At 33.5% G+C, this 22,203-nt stretch overlaps 1 protein-coding gene across 6 annotated transcripts in view; it reads left to right on the top strand.

The window, feature by feature from the left end:
• TCF12 (transcription factor 12) overlaps positions 1–22,203 on the top strand; it is a 395,418-nt gene that overhangs the window by 321,558 nt on the left and 51,657 nt on the right. For 4 of the 6 annotated variants that reach the window (XM_055537846.1, XM_055537843.1, XM_055537842.1 and 1 more), the window contains 2 exons: positions 20,910–21,015; positions 22,058–22,197. In XM_055537846.1, the coding sequence (XP_055393821.1) occupies positions 20,910–21,015; positions 22,058–22,197 (246 nt within the window). Of the gene's footprint in view, positions 1–1,646; positions 10,407–20,909; positions 21,016–22,057; positions 22,198–22,203 lie in introns of those variants that run through there. The other 2 variants (XM_055537847.1, XM_055537848.1) reach the window with 2 other exon arrangements.

Genomic DNA, 22,203 nt, shown 5'->3' with positions numbered 1-22,203 from the left:
TGGGAATGTAGTGGAGTATCCAGGACATGCTTTTTGAATTAAATTAAGAGGATAAAAATAAATACTGCGACGCAATTATTTTATGTTATCTATAACAGGGAACATCATCTGTTAACGACTTTCTGCTCTAAGCTGTACCTTTCAGCTTCCTCCTACTCTGACTATTCAGATCATCAAAAATAAGTTAATTTGTTTTTTGGTACAAAACACTGAACTATTTGTCCTATATTTTTCCCTTAGTTGTGGCTTCCCCATAGCTCAGTTGGTAAAGAATCCACCTGCAAAGCAGGAGACCCCAGTTCAGTTCCTGAGTTGGGAAGATCCCCTGGAGAAGGGATAGGCTAACCACTCCAGTATTCTTGGGCTTCCCTTGTGGCTTAGCTGGTAAAGGATCTGCCTGCAATGCAGGAGACCTGGGCTTGATCTCTGGGTTGGGAAGATCCCCTGGAGAAGGGAAAGGCAACCCACTCCAGTATTCTGGTCTGGAGAATTTCATGGACTGTATAGTCCGTGGGGTCTCAAAGAGTCGGAGTGAGTGACTTTCACTTTCCCTCAGTTGTGCAGTTAACTCCTAGTTACACAAAATAATAGGAATAAATTTGTGCCCCAAATGGTAAATTAACAGTAATTCAGCTCTTAACTCTGCAGTGTGCAAGGACTGATGTAATTAACAACGCATGATCATGAACTTCATATGACAGATCACTATGGAAAACCATAATACAGGAAACCTTTCTCTAAAGGAAAAAAAGTTACAGTTTCATTGATATAAAAGTAAAACAGTTGTTATTTTCCCATACTAAAATTAGCTTCAAGAATGATCATTTGTTACCACCTGTTGCTATCTTCATTATCCAAATCACTTTTATCTCTGCTGAATTAAGGAAGCATCTTCCCAAGTGGGGCTTTCCAGGTAGCTCAGTGGTGAAGAATTTACCTGCCAGTGTAGAAGGTGCAGGAGACCTGTGTTTGATCCTTGGGTTGGGGAGGAAATGGAAACCCACTCCAGTATTCTTGTCTGGAGAGAGGCAAAAGAAAATTCCATGGACAGAGGAGCCTGGCAGGCTACATACAGTCCATGGGGTCGCAAAGAGTCAGACTCGACTGAGTGACTGAGCAAGCACATACGCACTTCCCAATTGGCCTCCCAGTTTTTCTTAAATCATTTTTTTTTTTTTAGCACAGGCCAATCCTTTTAACATTTAAGTCAGATGATATCCTTCTGTTCAGAATTCTCCAGGAGCATCTCTTATCACTGTAAAACCAAAGTCCTTAAAATGGCTTTCAAGACCCTTGTTATCTGTTCCCTGCTATCCCCCCAGACTTCATCTTCCACTAATTTATCCCTCTAGCCTTCCCTCCCTTAGTACCTATATGTTGCTGCTGCTGCTAAGTCACTTCAGTCGTGTCCAACTCTGTGCGACCCCACAGATGGCAGCCCACCAGTCTCCCCTGTCCCTGGGATTCTCCAGGCAAGAACACTGGAGTGGGTTGCCATTTCCTTCTCCAGTGCATGAAAATGAAAAGTGAAAGTGAAGTCGCTCAGTCGTGTCCGACCCTCAGCGACCCCATGGACCTCAGCCTTCCAGGCTCCTCCGTCCATGGAGTTTTCCAGGCAAGAATCCTGGAGTGGGGTGCCATTGCCTTCTCCATAGTACCTATATAGCTAGTACCTATATAGCTATATTCCTTAATATTTTTTTCTTTGATCACCTATCAATTTATCAGTGGAGAATCTTTCCTGACCATCTTGTATAAAATGGCAACACGCCCCATATTCCCCTCTTTCCTTTCCTGATATGTTTTTCTCTGAAACATTTACTGCCATCTGATGTACTGTAGTTTGTTTATTCTTTATCTGTCTCACCCAGGAGAATCTTGGTACTTACATGGTTTACTGCTTTATCAGAATACTTATGTTGTTTATTGCTTTATCAGCAACTCCTAGGTGCATAATAGATGCTCAGTGAATATTTGTTGAATAAATAAACAAACTCAGATGATTAGCAATACAGCCATAGTTCTTTCTTCCTGAATCATACACATTTGACTCAGGAGGTATAAACAACATACTGGAAAATCTGAAATATCCTTCAGAAGAACTAGATATATTTTAGCTATATACTATAAAATGTTTAGCATACTTAGACTTTGTAAAAGCTTTTCAGGGAGTGATGGAAGAAAAAGCTCCAGGTTTTTCATCAGAAAGGTGGAAGTCTTTTCTGTGGCAAAGATCACTGAAATTCTTCCCATTTACATAGACCTAGTCTTTCTCTCAGTTAGATACATCACAGCTAGGAAGACCTGCATTTGGTTGTTCATATGTGGTCTAAGCATTTAGCATTTAATACTTGTGATCCTGTATTCATATTACCTTTATTCCAATTTTAGTAATAGTAACACAGTTTAAATTTTTTATAGATATCAGTCATTTCAGTCTGAAATAATCAGTGTTAACAGCAGTCCAGTGTTCCTCAAGATCACACAGCTGTGAAGGTGCTGTGGCCCTCTACCTGCTTTTCACTCTGTGTTCTCCTGTTACACCCTGTCAACTGTCCACGTTGCACATTCATTACAGCCACCTTTGTTCATAACCCACAGAACAGTCTCTGTTATGATCTACAATGTTCTCCAGCCAAAAGGCACAAAGTAGCAAATAACAGGCCCAAGTTCTTTATTACAGAAGAGTGCAGAGGCCACAGCCTGCTTAGTTAAGATGGGCTCTCTTGAATTAAGGATTGACTCCTTAACTCTGTTGCCTGCTGAAATTATAACAAAGCCATCTCTGTAGAGGCTTACATGTTTATTTGAAGAATATGGCCAAAAATCTTAAATTTTTGTTGTGATGCTGTAGTAAACATAAAATGACCTGTAGATCAAACTGCACATTATTAAGAAATCAGAATTGTTATTGAGCTGATTAGATGACAGAGTTAGGTAGGAGTTGTTACCTGTTGGTAAGATGTCAGCTCTTCTTAATTGTTTTGTTTTGTTTTACAGACACTATAGAGCTGTTTAAAAAGATTTTAGTTTTAAATGAAAATATTATTAGTGGAAATATATAAACCCCTTGTAAAGATAATTTATTTGCAAGTGTATAAATGTTGTTAGAAGACAAAAAGCATTTGGATTCTTAGATTAGAATTGAGAAGTTGTAATGTTTTTTGATTCCCTTCCTGATCAGTCTTTCATTTTATGTGAGACTGTAGGCTTTTAACTGTGCCACTCAAAGGTATGATTATAAAAATACAATTTAAAATTGGCGTGTTAACATTTAGTTATCATCTATGCCAGTGAGTCTTAATCTGAGTTTTCAAAGTTAATAATAGAAGATGTAAATCTTTCAAAAACCTAACGAATTGTGTAACTTACTGAAATAAATTATCCATGCTGTTGAAAACATCAGATTTCTTTCACTAAAATTCTTTCAGCCCAGCATGGCAATGCTTCGTTTTAATCAGAAGTTCTGAATGGAAGTTGCATGTTTGTTTTTTTTTTTAAACAGGGAAAAATATTTATTATAACTCAATAAAAAAAAATTGGGGAGAAAAAAAATCTTTCAAAATAAAAATTCAGTGCTTTGGGGTGGAGTAGATAATAAAAGGTTTTATTGGTGGTGAAATGGCTAGGAAATCTTTGGCCTAGTTTAATGCCTGAGTTTTCCAGAAATGGAAACTTAGACTCAGGGAAATTCAGTGACCTCGCCTATACTCTCATGCCTCCTCAGAGGCAGAGCTAAAACCTAAGTCCCTGTCTTCTGACTCCCAGTCCAGTGCTCTTTTTCATCATATGGTATGACTCAGTGTCTGGAACCTAAGCAGCCTATCTCATGTTACAGAGGACTAATAAATGGTAGGGAGAAAGATATATAGAACAAGTAGCTTAATGCATTTTTTTTCTTTCAAAGTTTTATGACTGGTTCTCAGTCTTTCTGGTAAGGGCCACTTGTTGGGGTGGTGTATTGCCTTTACCAGTGAAGCATACTAAGCATTACTGAAACTTTTAATTGATTTTGCTTTGAACTAACACCATCTCCCACCTCCTCCCTTGTTTATTATACCCTCCTCAGATATATTTTCAAACTGAAGTATTGTTTGGTTTTTGTTGAGAATGGTCACCTGAATTTAGTGGTAAGAAATTATTATTTTTAGGATAGATCTTTTCATAAATTCAGAGTCTGCATGAGTTCTTCCAGTGAGTATAGCCAAAATGAACTCTACTTAATCATTCAGTATATGAGGCAGAGTGATTTGGTGGATTCTCAGTACTTAACTAATTACAGGTATGAAGTATTAAAAAATTACTACCACTAGCAAGAATTTTTATTGGAACAAAACAAAGATTAGGGGCCAGAAATAACTTAATGTATAAGGTACTTAAAGTTTCCAGTTGCAGAGTCTTGAAATGGTTTTGGGCTAAGATGCAGATGTTACTTCTGGTCTCTTTAAAAATAAAATAGACTAGACTAGACTATCATGGTACTGTTTCATTTCTCAAAAATTGAAAGGAAGTGGTGCATTCCTGCTCAGAAGAAAAAAATTACACAGGTCGAAGAAGAAACCAAAAAAAAAAAAAAGGTAGCACTTTCTTTAATGGAGAGCTAACTGGACCCAAGATCAAATTATGTATGGTTTCAAACAATAGCTTTATTTGCTCCTAGTTTTTTTGTTGTTACCTGACCAGTCAGTAGTGCTGCAGTACCCTGTCCCAGTCTTGAAAGTGCTTCAAAAGTGCTGGTTTATTAAAGAATTTTAAAACCAGGATACTCTCCTCAATTTTTTTTTTTTTTACCCTCACACATGTCATTAGGCAGTGCTGTGATTATAGAGCCATCTGCAGGAAAATTACCAAGTTGCAACATGGTTAATGATTCTCTTACCATGTTATTTCAATTGGTAAACGAGAAGTGACGAACTGCAGTTCCTGTGGGGAAAGAAATGGACAGCCAAGAGATGCAGGAATTACTAGGTAGGGGGACTCCCCACTTTAATTTTTCAAAGAAAACTGCTTTGTCATAGTGAGTTCATGATCAAAAGAAACATGCAGTTTGCTTCAGGTTTTACATATTCTCACTAGTTGTAGTTCTGTCTTGTTGAAAGGTATTTAGTGATTGCATTTTAGAAGCTTTGTATGATCTATTAGTTCTGTTCATGTTAATGACAGAGGGATACTATTTATTTAGCTCAAAAGGACATGTATTTTCTTTTCTCTTCCAGGAGGTATAACTCTTTTTTACACATCCTCATTTTGGTCATATGGTTGTCAAAAGAGGAATTAAACAAGTGTTCTTTTGCCCTATAAGCACAGTTTATATAGCTGATTGTTTACATTGGTTATACATATAAGTGTTTTCTATTTTGTTAATCATTACGCATTTCTAATACTCATATTAGAGATTTTTGTAAAGAGATGATCAGAAATCTGATGTTCTGTGTCCGAGACAGATGATGTGATTTGTGAACTATAGCATGAATTTTACTCTGCTCTGAGAAGTTGGTGTATGTGTATGTGTCAGTTGCAACTGATGATTGGTTTGACTGAGATTTAGGTACTCAAAATTAAGTCATAATTGAAGCAAATGTTTGAAAATATCATCAGAGGAAAGATCACAAAATCAGGTCTTTGATGTTTAATCTTTTCATACAGTGGAAAGACAGAATTTAGGAGCCTTTTTACTGATGGATTAGCACCAGCAAGATGAGAGTAATATTATTGAATTAGAAGAGGCATTATATGATTCCAGATAAATAGCATTATTATATTTAAATAATAGGTACTGATTGTCAGTGGATTGGTCTGAAAGAGATGCATTATTTCGCTAGAGTTTTATGTTCTTTGTTTTTTGCAAAAGTAAATTTTCTATATTGTGAGAACATTAGAAAAAACCAGAAGACCAATTTCCTGACCCTTGGGAATCATTTTATTTACAAAACAGCATATACTAGAAAAATTTGCAATATAATGTTCAGATAGAAAAGCCTGGACTCTTTGGGTATCTGATTTGGCATCCGATTTAGTTAACCAGGCCCGCTGAAATACTGCACATGTAGGAGAGAGCATTCATTCACCAGTCATATTTCTACATGCTAAATAAGAAAGAGGAGACACTAGGGAAGGGTGTTTTGCTTTTGTATCTGCCCACTTGTAGATTCTCTTATTTATTGTCCTTTTAAACCTGTCTTCACTCCACCCCTCCCATCTTCCTTACAGCCAATAATGTATTAGTATTTTACTGAGTTTTCATAAAGTAGGAATATATTGAGTTCATCTGTGGGATTATTCACTTGTAAACTTTGTTTGGCTTTGTTTTTGACTCTGGAAGTCTTGTTTTCCAGGAATTAATTCCCTTAGAAATAATGTTGAGACTTTTCATGAGGAATCCTGTGAGTGGGTTTTAGATTTACTTTTCTCGCCAGATCTTCTGGCCTTTTGTTACACTGAAATGTTGCCTGCTTGTATTAGAAAAATGTACAGTAAGATTGACCGCTAACTGGCCTTTATTAATTAATTAATTCAAGATATGTAATAAAGTTAAATTGAAAATTTTGTTTAAAAACTTTTTAGAATTTTAGGTCACTCTGGAAACATTCTTGCTGTGGATAGTTTAACAAACAGATTTGAGAGTTACAGTGATCAGGAATATCAGGGATAAAGAAGAGCTAATAAAATAAATTAAAATATTGGGTGTGTAATCCCAGGAGATATTGCATAGCTCTCTAAGGAAGATTTATTTCCCAGTCAACATAAAAGTAAGAAGGAAATGGAGGCCTGGATTTTAATCTGATGTTGCCAGAAAGTCTCTACCTAGTAGGTTTTTTGGAAACATTTTCCCCTAAATCTTCAGGGAAGAAGTAAATTGCATAAGCAAAACACATAATAGCTTTTTCTTACCTAGTTTAGGTCTGTACTTGATGATTATTGGAATGGTAAATAAACATCACATCCTGAACTACTGAGGGTGGGGAAGTGTATTTAAAAAGTCAGTGAAATGCAGTAATCCTCAAACCAGGAATCATCAGTTTACTAATAAAAGATGTATGGCTCCAAGTCATACTTTTTTCAGGGTTCTCTTGATGTTTTCATTAATCATGTTGCCAGTGTGTACAGTAATGCCTGTTTTGCTATAAAAGTTGGTGATTTTTTTTTTTAGATTGTTGGCCTTGGTGTATGAATGTTGAGTCACATAATCTTAGAAGAACACATAAGTGATTACATAGAATTGTGGGTGGAAATAAGACAGTTCAGAGCTCCTGTGCAGACTGCACGTCTGTCTGAAATCAGGTTTAAAAAGTGGCCCTGTCTCCAGCTGACTCGTTTTGTCAGACTGAGTCATAGGATTAACCCTTGACATGTTCCTTCAAAAAAAAAAACAGGCAAAGATTAAACAACTGCATTGACTAGAGCAGCACTTGATCCATCTATATGCATTTTTTCCTGTAATATGATTCTGCCTAGGAAAAAAATTGTGCTGCAGCTGTTACATAGATTAAATTAGATTTTTTTTCAAGAAATATTTTTGAGGAAGCAACAAAGGACTTTATCATGGAAGATAATTTGTAATTGTGATAAGAAAAATGACTGTTTCCATCAACCAGTTTTAGTTTCCTTTGGGTGAGGCAGACTTAAAAAAGATAATATTTTGGAGTAACAAAGTTAGAAGACCTTATCATAGCATACAAGTAAAACACAGGAACATTTTATTTAAATTACTGCCAGTTTTCTTGATGATTTGCTGTTTTTGAGGAATAAATTTAATGCCATGTGTATGTAAACTCCCTTGTCTCTCTTTTCTCAAGTTTCTACATCCACTCTCAATTTAGACAGTAGTATATAGGAGTGATTGTGTTATGGGGGGTTAATTTAATATATGTATTTTGTATCTGTGTTTTTGAGAGGAATGAAAATTTCAGTTAGAAGCAAAAAATTAATTACTCAGCTCTGCTTAGAAACTATTATGTTTCAACCTTCAGGTTTCGTATTTAACAACAGATCTTAGCCAGTTCTTAATAAACTGCTTTAGACCAGCAAAAGAGTATTATACTGTCTGACCTTAACTCTGATCTTTTTTAACTTAGATATTTGTTTCTGCTTTCTATACCTTATAGTTGCCTCTAAAATAAAGGAACTGTTAATGAAATACTCAAATTTTCAATGTGCTTTAATAGTAAAGATTGCATAGTTGGATTTATTATTATGCTGTTTGTTTAACAAACATCATAGTACTGTCTCTCTTTTTTGGCAAGCCCCAAAGAAATGAGCCTAACTACTCTAGGTGGATTTCTTTTTTTTTAATCGACGTAAGTTTTCTGTTTGGAGCACTGGTTGTAGGAAGAGACTGTTGAAAGTGCCTTGTGGCTCCCCCTTTGCCCCAGTTCTCTACATTTTTAGTTAAGAATAGGATTTTTTACATTTTTAATCATTCAGGGAAAAAAAGGAAATTTTATTTTGGATGGTTGATTGTCCTTTTTTTTTTTAAGCTCTGTCAGAGAGAGACTATGTCTATAAAAGATGAAAACTTACTTGAATGGTTTTAAGGCATGACATTGTTAATTGTAAGTCAATGCTTTTTACACAGCTCTCTGAGGATTGAAATGAGTCTTTGTGGTCTCTCAGGAGGGAGGAAGTTGCAGACCACTCTGCAGACTGGCATTTTAATGGTCTGTTGTACAGTGATGTTCTTTTGCAGCTGCTGCTTAGCCTATTCTATATCTGGAGAGTGTAGGGAGGTTTTATTGTTATTCCGACACCATCAGCTTTTAAAACATTATGAACTTAGCTGGCCTTATTATCTTATTCGGTTTTATTGTTATATTTTAATCAATATTTTTCATAAGAATGGAGAGTTTGGCAGCCCCTCACAAAATATTTCTGGAATATTCCTTTAGAGGAATTCTGCTTCATGAAAGGTGCCTTAAAAAAAGTGATGTGTCCCCTTTTTGCAGCTTGTGAGCCCTCCTGTAATTAACACAGTTCTGGGAGAACCTCCTAGGCTCAGGGAGAAAAGATAGTACAAAGAGGTTTTGATGGAGGGGATGGGGGGCAGCAACGCAGGATGAGAGGAAAGAAAAGTTGTTTTCTGTTTTTCTGGGTTAGCGTGCACACCAAAAGACAAATTGAAAACTTTTTAAATAACAAGATATGTTTGTGTGTAAGAAACAAAGTATTTACAAAAAAAATGTTTAAGACCTTTTGACTTCTAAGTATAATGAATTTTAAAAATCTATGAGACATTTATTACCACACTGATTATTTTTCCTTTTTGAGAAATTTGAGCATTAGCATAAAAGTTTGAATATATTAAATGTTAGTTAAGAATGATAGTAAACTTGGAGGAAAGACTTCTGAAAAATCCGTTTTAGTTTATTAGCAACAGTGAACATTTTGTGTATACATACCAGCCTTTCATCTTTTTATGTAAGAAAAAACAGAACCTGGTTTGTTTTTTCTTTTTAATTATTCATTTGCTTCGTACATATCCTAGAACAGTGTAATCCATTATAAACTTTTATTTGGTATTATGAGTAAGGAATTTAAGGAGCTTTAGAACTGAAAACCTGTATTAAATATTTATGTTTTAAAAACAGATCATTTATTTTCAAAATAATTTTTTGAATTGTTGGAATGAGCTTTTTCATGAAATGTGTTCCTCTCAAATTTTTTCCATAGAATTTTTATAACATAAAAAATCATGGTTCTAGCTAGTTGAGAGGTACTTACATGTCAGGTCTGCTTTCTCCAGGAAGTGACTTTGTACATGGCTTAACTGTTTAGATCCTTCTTGTTACACATGATTCAGTGTTTCCAAATCCTGATTGCTTGATCATGGTTTATCAAAGTTGGAAGCAACTTTAGGCCATGCCAGATGGTAATGTCTTTAGAAGTGTAGCAGGCTAGGTTTCCCTGCTAGAAGTGCTCTAATTTAATTAAAACTAAAAACAAATTAGCGTATCTGTCAGTTTGCCTTTCTTTGAGAGAGACATATATACCATAATATGACAATATTAATAATTCCTTGGTCTGTATGCCTCCAGGACATTATATTGCTTTTTATTATTTAGCACTTGTGACTTGTATTTTTTTAAATTCCAAAACTTGTTTTATCGGTGTCCACCACCCATGCAAGAACTTGATAGATATTGAAAGAGGTTACTTACAGCATAAACCCTCCCTCTCTGCTCTGTGAGTTGGTTCAGTCCTATTTTGCATAAGTTCCTTTTGAGTAGATCCATGTGTGGATGCATAGTGCTGAAGACTTAACTCTGTTGGGCTGTGTGGATGTATGTGTTGGAGAGAAGCTGTGTGTGTTAGCTGCAAATAATAACATTTTCAAAATCAACATGTATTGTGCCTATCCTGTCCCTGGAATGGGCAGCAGTTCTTTGATGTATTACTACAATGGGAAAACGGTAAGTCTTTTTCTTTGTTCCGATAGCTTCTTAGTGGCTTGTTTAAGGGAAAGCAGGGTAGATTGATTACTTTTTACTAAAACCTGTGAGGTTTGTTTTTATCATTTTCTACAGTACCTTAACAACCTATGTTTCTTTGTAAGTAAGGTTAGAAAGTTGTCTTTGACACAGTTACAATAGTTTCTTACTTTTATTTTTAAAATAATATCTGACAAATTCAAGTTTATTTTTTATATTATTGTTAATGCCTGATGTCTTTACTAGCAGTGAGCTTCAAAGTACATTAGTTTCAATGTTTTCTTATGTTGTAAACATATAATTTGTATGTAAAATACATATTTAACGCAGAAAGAGAAAAAAGGAAGATTGCTTGATGCTTTGTAGATAGCAGGAAAAGATGAAAGTCATCTTGGATATTCATAAAAATAACAAGTATGAAGCTCTGGGAATGATTAGGGAAGCAGTCAGCTAGTGAGGTCCGTATTTCCTGTTTGGAGTTTCGGGTCCAGAGCCTGACTTTACTCGGATACCATCTGTTTCCAATCAGACTAGAATTTTGACCCTGTACAGATTCATAAAATAAATCACTGTTTTTCAAAGAATGCATTTATACATCTTCCAAAGAATTTATTTCTAGCCAATTTATAGCACATGCTTCAGTGTTTTAAAATAATACCTTTCTGTGTTGCTAAGTAAAACTTGTCTACTTTTTAATTTCTCAGTATTAATTATATAGTATACTGTTTCCACAGGCAGTATCTTAGAGGATTTTGTATATTCTAAAAAGAAAGTAAACTTCTCTGGAATATTCAGTAGAAGTTATCTTTTAAAATAGTTGATAAACATAAAAATGTTATTAGTGAATAACGGTCTTGAGTTTATGTCAGGAATTTGGTTTTTTCCTCCTTAGACATCCCAAAACAATGTTTGATCTCAGGTGTTTTATTAAAATCATAAATGACTTCAGTGATTTTTTTTATCATTAATGTAGACATTTTCAGTGTTAATCTTTGAAGTTACCAAAAAATTAATCACATTTATGTTCGTCCCTTCCTTTTTACCCCTTGAAAATGTTTTAAAGTAGCATATGGCTTTAACCATGGTATATGAGAACTAAAGAAAGTACTTTTTCATTCTCTGACTGCTTTGGTAAGGCCTCTTTGGACTTTGTTAGCATTTGGTTCTTAACTTTTGACTAAGCTTTCTTAATAGATGACAGTCAAGCCAAAATTTCATAAACTCGTTAAAAAGTATGTGTTCACACTACCCATATAAACAGAACTTTGGAGAATGTAAGAGGTAGATTTAGATGCATAGTATAGGTGAAATAATTTGATGTCTATATAATTTCCTTGCCAACTGTCTTTCAAGTATGAAAATATTTTTCTTCTGTGTCCAATTTTAAGTAAAATAGTCTGTTTGAAAATAGTATATATACAGGACCCCTGAAGCAGATAGACTATAACTCAAATTGAGTTTAGATTTTATTCTTTTGCGAGCACAGATCACTCTATTACAGCATTTCTCTTTGTTCTACATTGCGGGGGTGGGTAACAGCTTTGATCGTATTAAGTATTTCCAGGCTTACGGTGGATGACATGGCTGGTATGTTAGAGAAGTGTAGCCTGAAAGTTGATAGCCTGTGTTTGATATGGGTCAAAGGTGACTTCTGTGTTCTTAAAAAATGCATAAAGAATGGTATATTTTCTTAGTCCTCTCTATCATAAGGCCTTAGTCTTTCTTACATGTGTTTTCCTCTCTGTATTTTATTTTTACCACATCTAATTTATTTTTTTTATTATTATTATTATTACGATTATTATTCTTCAATAAGAAAATCATATAGTATACAATTTATTATCCAAAGACTGTGTTAAAAATCTCATCTTTTTATATATTGGGAAATATCTACCCATCAATGCTTCATAATAAAAGCTAGCACTTTAATATTGCCAGAGTCTGAAATAATATTTCTTCACTTGAGTTATGAAATTTTTTTATATAATTCTCATTATGAGCCAGTTAAGTTTAAGCCCACTTTTTATTAATAACTCCATTTAATCAATTTATTTTAAGATGATAGGGCATTAATATTTTGAAATGCTAGTAAGTTCACATTGATTTCATTTTTAAAATCCTTTTATGGATATTATAATGATAGAGTGAAAAATCCTGAGTGATACTGAGCTTCAGGAAAATACTTTGCTCTTTTTCTGATTTTTATTTTTACATTTTCAAACTGATTCCCTGTAATTAAGGATGCTTGGGATAATTTAATAAATAGACTGAACAGACTCTAGGAAAAATGCTAGATTAATCAGAGAAGAGCCTTTTCATATTTTGGTATATTTAAGATTATGTGGCCATATTGTATTGCTGGAAATATAAGAGGCTTGGGCATCTTTGTGCAGAAAAGGCAAAAATGTTAACCCTATTTTCCTCACTGTTTGAAAAAAGAAAGGGTTAATGTTCTGTATCATAATTTTTGTGTGGAAGTATTATATACCATGCTGTAAGATATTAATATGTGTTCATGATAAATAGAGGACTTAAAATCACTTTGAATATTATCTGTTTTCTGAACTTTGAAAAATAGCAAGAAAAAATAATGAGTTTCTGAGGGCCTGCACTCAGTTTTCTCATAGATATGACTAAATTATGTCCTTTATGCAGAAAGGTAGAGAATGGTAGAGGTAAAGAAAGGAAAGTTTGGGGAAGAGAGGATTCCTGCTCTCTTCACCTTGGTATTCTGGAGTTTTAGCCTTCCTTTGATCTGATCAGCCTCCATTTTCTAGACCTTGAACTGAAGATGCTACAAAGTGTTCCAGGTACAAAAATTGCAGCAAGTACAGACATGATGCTCTTTTCATTATATCAGGGAATTATTTTAATCTTTTAGAGACAACACAGAAATCCAAGTTTTAAAACCAAAGCTTAGAAACGCATTTTGAACATTCAGCTTCTTTGTATGGAATCTGGGGAAGAAGAGATAGGAACTAACTACTCTGTTTCAGGAACTCTGCTGGGAACTTTATGTTTACCTCATTTAATTCTCCCAACCACTCTGTCATTTAGCTGTTACTAGCCTCCTTTTCTAAGTAAGGAAAATGAGGTGCTGAGTAGTTAAGTAACTTGTATAATCTTCCCCAACCCCCAACCCCCCCCCCTCCCCAATTAGTAAGCTTTGAGGCTAGACCTGAACCCAGGTCTCTCTCCCAGTAGCAACTTTTCCTCTGATATTATCCAAGGACAAGTAAACTGGTCTCCATAGCAGAGAGCCAGATCTCACTAATCCTTACTCTTGGTCGTATCAAAGTACTACATTGGAAAGAAAATGTCACTGAGAAAAGTAGTAGGCTATTCTTACAAATAAATATGTTTCACATATTTGATCAGATTTACAGTTTTATGAATGCTACTTGATATAGTCTGTCAAGCAGCTTTTTACTAGTTTCTTTTTAAACTGAACTTAAAACTATCCTAGATATGATTTTAAATGCAGGAAATTAGCAGGTCTCTTCTAATAGAACTCATAGTATTGAAAATTGGTTTAGCCATGGTTTTGGCACCTGCCTCTCCACATAATTTATATTTTCATAAGAATTAGAGTAGCATGGAGCTAAAATTGCCTTATGAATACTTCTAAGACTTATTTTTCAAATAAACATTTTCAGTTGATAAAAGCACAGAAACCAGTATGAGACCATATAGAGCCACAGTTCTGTTCTTTTGGGGATTTACTGCTAATTAACATGAGAGAGGAAAGTTTAATTAAATTAATTCAAATTTCCAAGCTATCTGTGGACCCAGTAGAGTTAAATCTACATTTGTATGATGAGGAAAACATGAAGTCATTTAAGAATTCTCTAAAGTTACAATGCTTAGAGACATTAAATGACAAGTTTAGCTTCCATCTGCTTTGATTTTTTTTTTTCCTTTACCAAGATTATCTGAGACTGTATTCTAGGTATGAATCCAAGAAGGTCTTTTTTTTTTTTTTTTTGATTCAAGTGAGCACAAATAACAGGAAGTTAATACTAAAACCCCTGCCAGGAGAGTATGTTGTCACTGGTCAGGTTTGTTAATGTTTTAAAGAAATTTATGTCCTTTTCCACTAGCTTATGAACATGTTAAAGAAAGGGATCAGGTACTTTATTGTTATGTCTAAATATTTTTAAAATGTAGATAGCTAAGAAGTGACACTCATTGATGTGCTCAGTATATCTTCCTAGCATGTGAATTTCAAACCCAGTCCCTTAAAAATTTCATGGTTTATCTCTTAGGGAAAAAAAATTGTACCTATTGTAAAAATGATACTGGTTACAATAAAGAACTGATGAGACAAACCTAGTGATGTTAACTTAAGATTAATTAAAATGTGTTTGACTTACCTAAGAAGAAATTCTCGCATTTGAAAACCACTGTTACTCAACTATACTTTTTAGACAGTGGAAGTAGTAATCGATTTTAAGCTACTTTGTACTGAAAGCTAGAATTTTTTTCTTATTGTTTGTTAGAAAGGAAATTTTACAGTATTTCACCCCTAAACATCCTCTGGAAATTCTTGGAAAGATATTGATCCTTTTATTGGTGATACTTTGAAAATATAAACATGTATGCTTTTTACAGAAATTTCATGTTATTTTATTAGGCTAACTAATTAGATGAAAAGAATCTTCCATAGATAGCTTATGTGTCCCTGAGTTAGTCCTTCTACTTTATTTTGCTTTATGTTGCTTTTTGGTTTCAGTTCTTACAATATTTAGTACTGAAACTACATATATGTGTGTGTGTGTGTGTGTGTCCCGCACCTTAGGTTTGGAATTATTACCATAAAAACTTAAGTACTAGATTGGATTTTATGGCAAAATTTGATACTTTTATGTAATATTAAAATACTAAAAATATTGAGATATTTATCAAATTTGTCATTTGTTTAAATATTCTTGGATTTTAGGAAATTCTTAAATTGCTGTTTCATGTACTTACTTTTTTTAATGTCTTCTTCACTGAGGTTATACTTGTTTTAATTTAGATTAAAGAAAGAACCAAGAAAGTGGGAAGACCTGAATTTCAGGAACTTTAAGATTTTAAAATTTATGTTAAAGATATGCTCTTTGTCTGAGTTTATATATAAGGTCAGTATGCATAGAAAACAATGGATCCAAAATGATCAGAAAAATTAATAGTAAATCGTTTTTTAAAAATTTCTTTCTTAAATTCTACCACTCTTATCATTGAGTCCAATTATTAAAGCAAAAATTTTACTTGTTTTAAAACAACCTCTTTTTACTAAATTCAGATCCCTCAAAATACAGAATTAGAAGGAAACTTTGGGTGTATTACTGGATATGGGACTTCATAGGTTGATCAACAGTAACTAAAAACTTCTTATAATATTTACCTAGTTTTTCTTTCTTAGTTTTTGAGTGTTGACCCTTAAATGTGCCCAGTTTTTTAAATTGATGGCCCAGTGGTTTAATTACAGTTTTTAAAGCCAGAATTTGAGTTGGGTTGAGGTTTTCTTTTTTCCCAGTGACCTAGACTGTTTTGGTTTTTTTGTTTGTTTTCAGATTTTAGATGCTCAGCTAGATCTTGTAAAATTTTTATTGCTTAATACAAAATATAGTTCTTAAAATACAAGATAAATTAAGTTTAGTTTTCCTGAATATAATATTACATTTTTATTTTAAAATCATGATGATAGGGTAAGTTAGCCAAATAATTTTGTTTTGCTTTGCTATTTTGGTAAGTTGATAAAGATTTTGATGGAGGTGATTTCTGCTATTAGCATAAACTTTTCAAACATTGGAAGTTTAATCTTAACAGTAAACTGTTTTAATGGTATTTAACATATTAGAACTTAAGGAAAACTGCTAGTAAAACCATCTTGACAAAAGTGCTAATAGAAGCCTAAACATAATGAAATATTGGTAATAATTTCTGTGTTAGAGCATGTTCAGAAATATTGATAAGCTTCTGTGTCTTCTTTCCAAATTAGATAAAGGTATTCCCAAAATGTTTGAGAGTTTGGGTTTTCATAGGCTTTGGAGTTTATGAGGCTTCTAGAATATTTCTTTCAAAATAGTTTTTGTAATTTTAAACTGCTAGGTAAGGAAAAGTGATTTCATCCTGTATTGTTCAGTAATAACCAGTAGCCACAATGACTATTTAAATTAAAATTTAAAATTCAGTCCCTCAGTTGTACTATCCACATCTCAGGTGTTCAATATTCAGATGTAACGAGTAGCTACTGTATTGTACAGACATACATACATTACCATCCTTTCAGATATGGAACATTTCCATCATCACTGAAACTCACTGAACAGTGCTTGTCTAAAGCTTTACTCTCATTTTCTGTGGAAGGCTATCTTCATTAACGTATATAGCTAGCTATTCTCACATTCTAAAGAAAATTCTCAATTCGTCTCCTCATCACTTAAAACATTTAAAGATACCAGCTACGACATAGGTTTTGGATCTATTTTTAAAAGCATAGGAAATGGCATCATCTTTTAACTCATCACTGGATGTGACAAGATAAAAAGATAAACTATCTTTTTAGCAAAAACTTATACACTTTTGGATCTTTTCTGAGTAACTATAAGAAAATGATGCCTTTCTGCCTTTCAGAGATGTTTCTGATATTAATTACAAGAAGAATGCTCTGAAGTAAGAACACAGTACACAACTCCAGCCTCTAAAGCTAAACAGAAAGTGGACTGCCCTGAATTGGGATGATCCATATGACTAAACTGAATCATCCAAACAGGAAAAAAGGAATGTTTTTGCTAACTTGACTCCAATTGGTTGTTTGAGCTAAGACATTCCAAGGATAATTGTGTAATCATTGTATAGGGTAATGTAAATATTCATGCTCGAAGTACTCTGTCACTCTTAAAAAGTAAATTTGGGTTGATGGAATGAGGACAGTAAAGATATTACTGTGAATTTATTCTTTTCAACCAGTCTTAACAATGAAAGGGAGGTATCTTGTTAGATTTTCAGTTACATTCATTTAATTCTGGATACATGTTATGGTTCTATTCACTCAAGACTCAAAAATTTCTCTCATTGCCATTCCTAGAGGAGAAAATGTGTAAGTACCTGAGAAAGAAGGACATTCCCATGATAACACCTTTGAGCCTGACATTCTGAAATGGAGACTAGAATTTTAAAGAAAATTTCCAATGACCACATTTCAATAGAACTTCTCAAATTACTTAATTATACTTTTCCTATTCCTCTTTAAAATAGTGTGACTCCTGGTAGATTTTTAATCAGCTTAAGCACACATATTTCTTTTTCTTAATTTTAAGATGGTTTGTTGTGATACAAAATCATACTTAAGATTTAAATGTATGATTAGATCATTAACTAGAAAAAAACTGGCATCTATGTGCAGGTGATCAGATGACATAAGCAGTCTGGTTTTCATTTGCGGCCAGTACTGATTGTAACTGAAAGAGACTTGCTCTTTTTGTGGAATTGGCTGACTATTTCCCTACATCTGGAGTTAATAAAGTCTTTAAGACCACATCAGTTGTGCTTTGCCGCAAGAACTCTTTGATCTGAAAAATCGAAACTGGCACAACTGCTGCTTCATAACATTGCATCTATGTTTCTGCAAGCCACAGTTAGGATACCAAAAGTAAAGTTTTTTGGCCTGTGTTAGAAATGCTGTTAGATGGGCCTCTTTTAGAACCATGATTTTCAAAACATCTGTATTATGATAAAAACTTTGAATTTATGTTAATAAATAAATGATAAAGTTATAGTATTTTTAGAGTCTTTACCATTTTCACTTATAAGATCTATTCTTTAAAAGCCCATTTATTTTTTGGAAGTCTGTAAAGACTAACATTAAAAACTTAGCAACTGAACAACAATAACAACATTAAAAAAAACTTTGACTCCAAAATGAGCCCTGTGTTCCCAATACAGCTTCAAAAGTTTTATGTATGAGGAGGCAAGCCTCTTCTGCTTTGTGTGGTTTATCTTGGTTTTGTTGCTTTCCATGATAGTTATCAATAACCATTGTCTCATCAACATATTCTCCTTTATTTATAGCGATTTGTAAATCAGTAAAGTCAGGTTTATCCCTTTCTTTGCTTTTATAATTATATACATTAAAAATTTTTTGAAGTGTAAGTTTACCTTTATGGAATACAGTTAATTAAATAATAAAGATATATATTAAGAGATTATATATAAATTTAAACTGACAAACTGAATAGATTTTTTTTGTGTGAAATGACACATCAAAAGTGGAGTTTTTCATAGTTATCATTGTGAGATTTACATACTGTCTTAACCTATAGCCTAGATGGAATTAGAGAATTTTATATTTTATACTTTCAGGTCAGTAATGGTATACATAGTAGATAAGCATTTATGAAAAAGCATGTTCTAACTGTGTCTTCTAAATTTTACTCTCATTTATATTTTCTTTCTACATCTGTGGATATACTCTCTTTTTGTTATTTGTGGTTTCAGCCTAGTTTGAGAAAATCTATATATAAGGGGGACAGAGGATATCTAGCTAAAGCTAAATTTAGATGCTGAAACTGGATTAAAAGAAAAAAGTACAAAATTCCTTTCCTGATAACGTGCCTGTCAGTGTACCTCATACATTGCAAATACATTTATGTATACCCAATTCTTTCTTCCTAACTCTGTCTTTACATAATAGCTCTTTATGTAGTAGCACATTAAGCATAGAAAAATGTTTAATATGTGTAATGTATAATCTCCTATCTAGAATCCTTTATGGGTAATTCTTAGAAATATATCTTATCCCCAACTTCTCAGATACCACAGATGTGTGTTTTTCCCTCTGGGATATAAGAAGAAGGAAACTAACCTGAATGCCAGTTCATTAAAAAGACACACCTGCGCTAGTAATAGCATGGCTAGACAGAAGACTAAAAATGAACTTTTCAACCTTTTATTTAGAGTGAACTGTACATGTAAGGATGATATTGGACCAAAACTGTAAGAAATAGTAGTTCAGTACTGAACAGGGACAATATGTAGCAGTATAACTATGCCTCTAAGAATTAGAAAGATGATATTGTAAGCTAATACTTAGCGAGTGCTTATCTGCTAAACATTTTAGAGCTTTCTGAGTCCCTTAGCTATCTTGAGGAATCCAGGCAGGGTTTTTTGTTTGTTTGTTTGTTTGTTGGCCATACTGTGTGGCTTGTGGGATTTTAGTTCCCTGACCAAAGATCAATCCTGGGCCTTCAGCAGTGAGTACGCAGAGTCCTAACCACTGGACTGCCAGGGATTCACTAAAGGTTTTGTATGTGCTATCTCATCTGATCTTCCCATAAATCCAACCCTCAATGCAGGTACTGTTAGCACTGTCTTACAAATGAGGAAATGGAGTTTCAGACGGTTAGACAATTTGCCAGAAATCTTTGCAGTTAGTTAATGTCTCAGAGAAAGAATAAATGAATATAAATGAAATGAAATAAATGTGTATGCTTTTTTCACACATGCTCCCGTAATTTTACTGAGCTAATTGCTTTTTCCACATTAAATGAACACTTTGAATTTTTATTTGGGGCTAAAAATTAAATAGATGTACCCTTATCAGACTAAACAAAAGAAATGTTTCATCCACTGCTCAAAATAGGACTCCTTTCCATTCTGGATTTCTGGTTCACTTTTACAGATCATCATCACCTTAAGTGTTACGTATTTGTTCTTCTTGATTTCAGTAGTCGTCATAAAAGTGGTTTGATCATGTTTTGATCATTATAGTTATTTGGCTGCCCATTTAGTTTTTCAGAGAAATGACAGTGTTGGCCATTTGCCAATTCAAAATGTTTATGCTTTGCTTATCTGAAGCACAGGTTTACCAAAGGAAATTAATACTGCTCTGACAGATTAAATGACATTTTTCTGAAAGCTGTGCCAGAGTTGAAAATTTACTAGAAATTAAAGAGTTAAAACTGCTCAGACTTTAGCCAACCCTACTAAGTTCAGGAAGTTTCTGAACAATTACATTGTGCTTTTCACAGTTAACTTTTAATAATAGTAAAGAATAATAACATTTAATCCAGTTCATTTTGATTTTGATAACTCTTGTGGAAAGAATGAATTTTATGAACCCAAATTTTATTTCATGCTATAGTCAAAAGACTTTTGTTTCCACTAGGTTTTGAATCATGAGCCTATATGAATTTATGTTTTGTGAGCAGAGTCAACATTTGAGACTTTATTTAGTCACTTGGTATAATTGTTACACGAAGATTCATTCCAGGGATATTTAGAATGGTTTTTTTCTCTAGTAACCAGCTAAAAACAAACGTGTAGATAATATCCAAGTTAGACATAATTTATGATGATTTAAGCAGTTTCTTTGAATTTGTCATAGGCCTTTTTAGATATGAGATAGGCCTTTTTAGGCCTTTCTGGAAGTGTAGCACTCATTTTACATAAGTGGTATGAGAGTAATTTACATTTTAATTAAATTTCCTGTTTAATTTTAAGGTATATGCACCATCCCCAAATTCAGATGACTTCAACCGTGAATCTCCTAGTTATCCATCTCCCAAGCCACCAACCAGTATGTTTGCTAGCACTTTCTTTATGCAAGGTAAGTACTACCAACTAGTTGTCAAATATTACAACAGTTATCTATTATATATTAGCTAATATTTTTAAGTTGTGAAGAAGGAGAATATCTATATAGAAGTTCAGACATTTTTATCTAGATATGTTTGGCTGAAGCAAGTTAAAATTTAATTTTAAAATTTTCTATTGCTAATTATTGTTGAGTGCAATGTAGTTGAATTATTCAGCAAAGCTTTGGCATGCTCATCTAGTATTAATTGAATTTAAAAAGGACTTCAGTTGAAAAAAGTGCGTAGAGCTGCTCTTTCTTTTTTTAGGATTTTTAAATGTATAAAAGCTATAAACAATTTTAGTTTCTTGTTTAAATGACAGATTCATAACACTCCTAGAATTATCAGTGCAAATAAAAAGGTGAATATCATAGAACAGAATTAAGACTTTTAAGAGAGAAAAAGTGTTGTAATTCTTTTAGTTCATGCCTAGCACATCATTTTTATTTGATCTGTGATTTTAGACTATAGAGAACAATAAATTGCTACATAAATTGGTCCTTGACTTTATATTGGTGAGTGAAGTCATTGCCAGCACACTTCATTTGAAGGCTGACTATAATAGAGTCATTATCAATTACTTAGTTTCTCTATAAGAGAAACTTCTTTATTCTAGTTTGAGAATGTTTGATAAAATATACATTGCTTGTTATAGATTAAGAACTTTTTTGTATATTTATGGATATACCATTTAAGCAAAAGTTTAATCCAGCCTCTCCCCAAATTTTGGATTTGTATTATCCTCCCTGATATGAATTCAGATCTTGTGAGGATTTTTATAATGACCTGCCTACAGTTTAGATTTCTTCCCCACCTCCCCAACTATAAAGCTTTATTCCTTCATTTAAAATAGTAACTGTACAGTTTGGAGAGAAGAAAACTATATGGAAGACTAGATTGAAAAAAGGAGGAAAGACATATCCAGAGAGTACCCTTTGAAGTTTTTTTGTATCATCAAAATAAAAGAAAAAATTTTGGCTAAGGAAAGTTCTATATTTCTCTTTTTTGTCTTAGATGGGACCCACAATTCTTCTGACCTTTGGAGTTCATCAAATGGGATGAGCCAGCCTGGTTTTGGTGGAATTCTGGGGACCTCCACTTCCCACATGTCTCAATCCAGTAGTTATGGCAGCCTTCATTCACATGACCGCTTGGTAGGC

The sequence above is a fragment of the Bubalus kerabau genome, chromosome 10 (assembly GCF_029407905.1).
Source record: "Bubalus kerabau isolate K-KA32 ecotype Philippines breed swamp buffalo chromosome 10, PCC_UOA_SB_1v2, whole genome shotgun sequence".
Lineage (NCBI taxonomy): Eukaryota > Metazoa > Chordata > Mammalia > Artiodactyla > Bovidae > Bubalus > Bubalus kerabau.
Note: the sequence above shows the minus strand (reverse complement) of the source record. Positions and strands in the feature narration are given on the sequence as shown.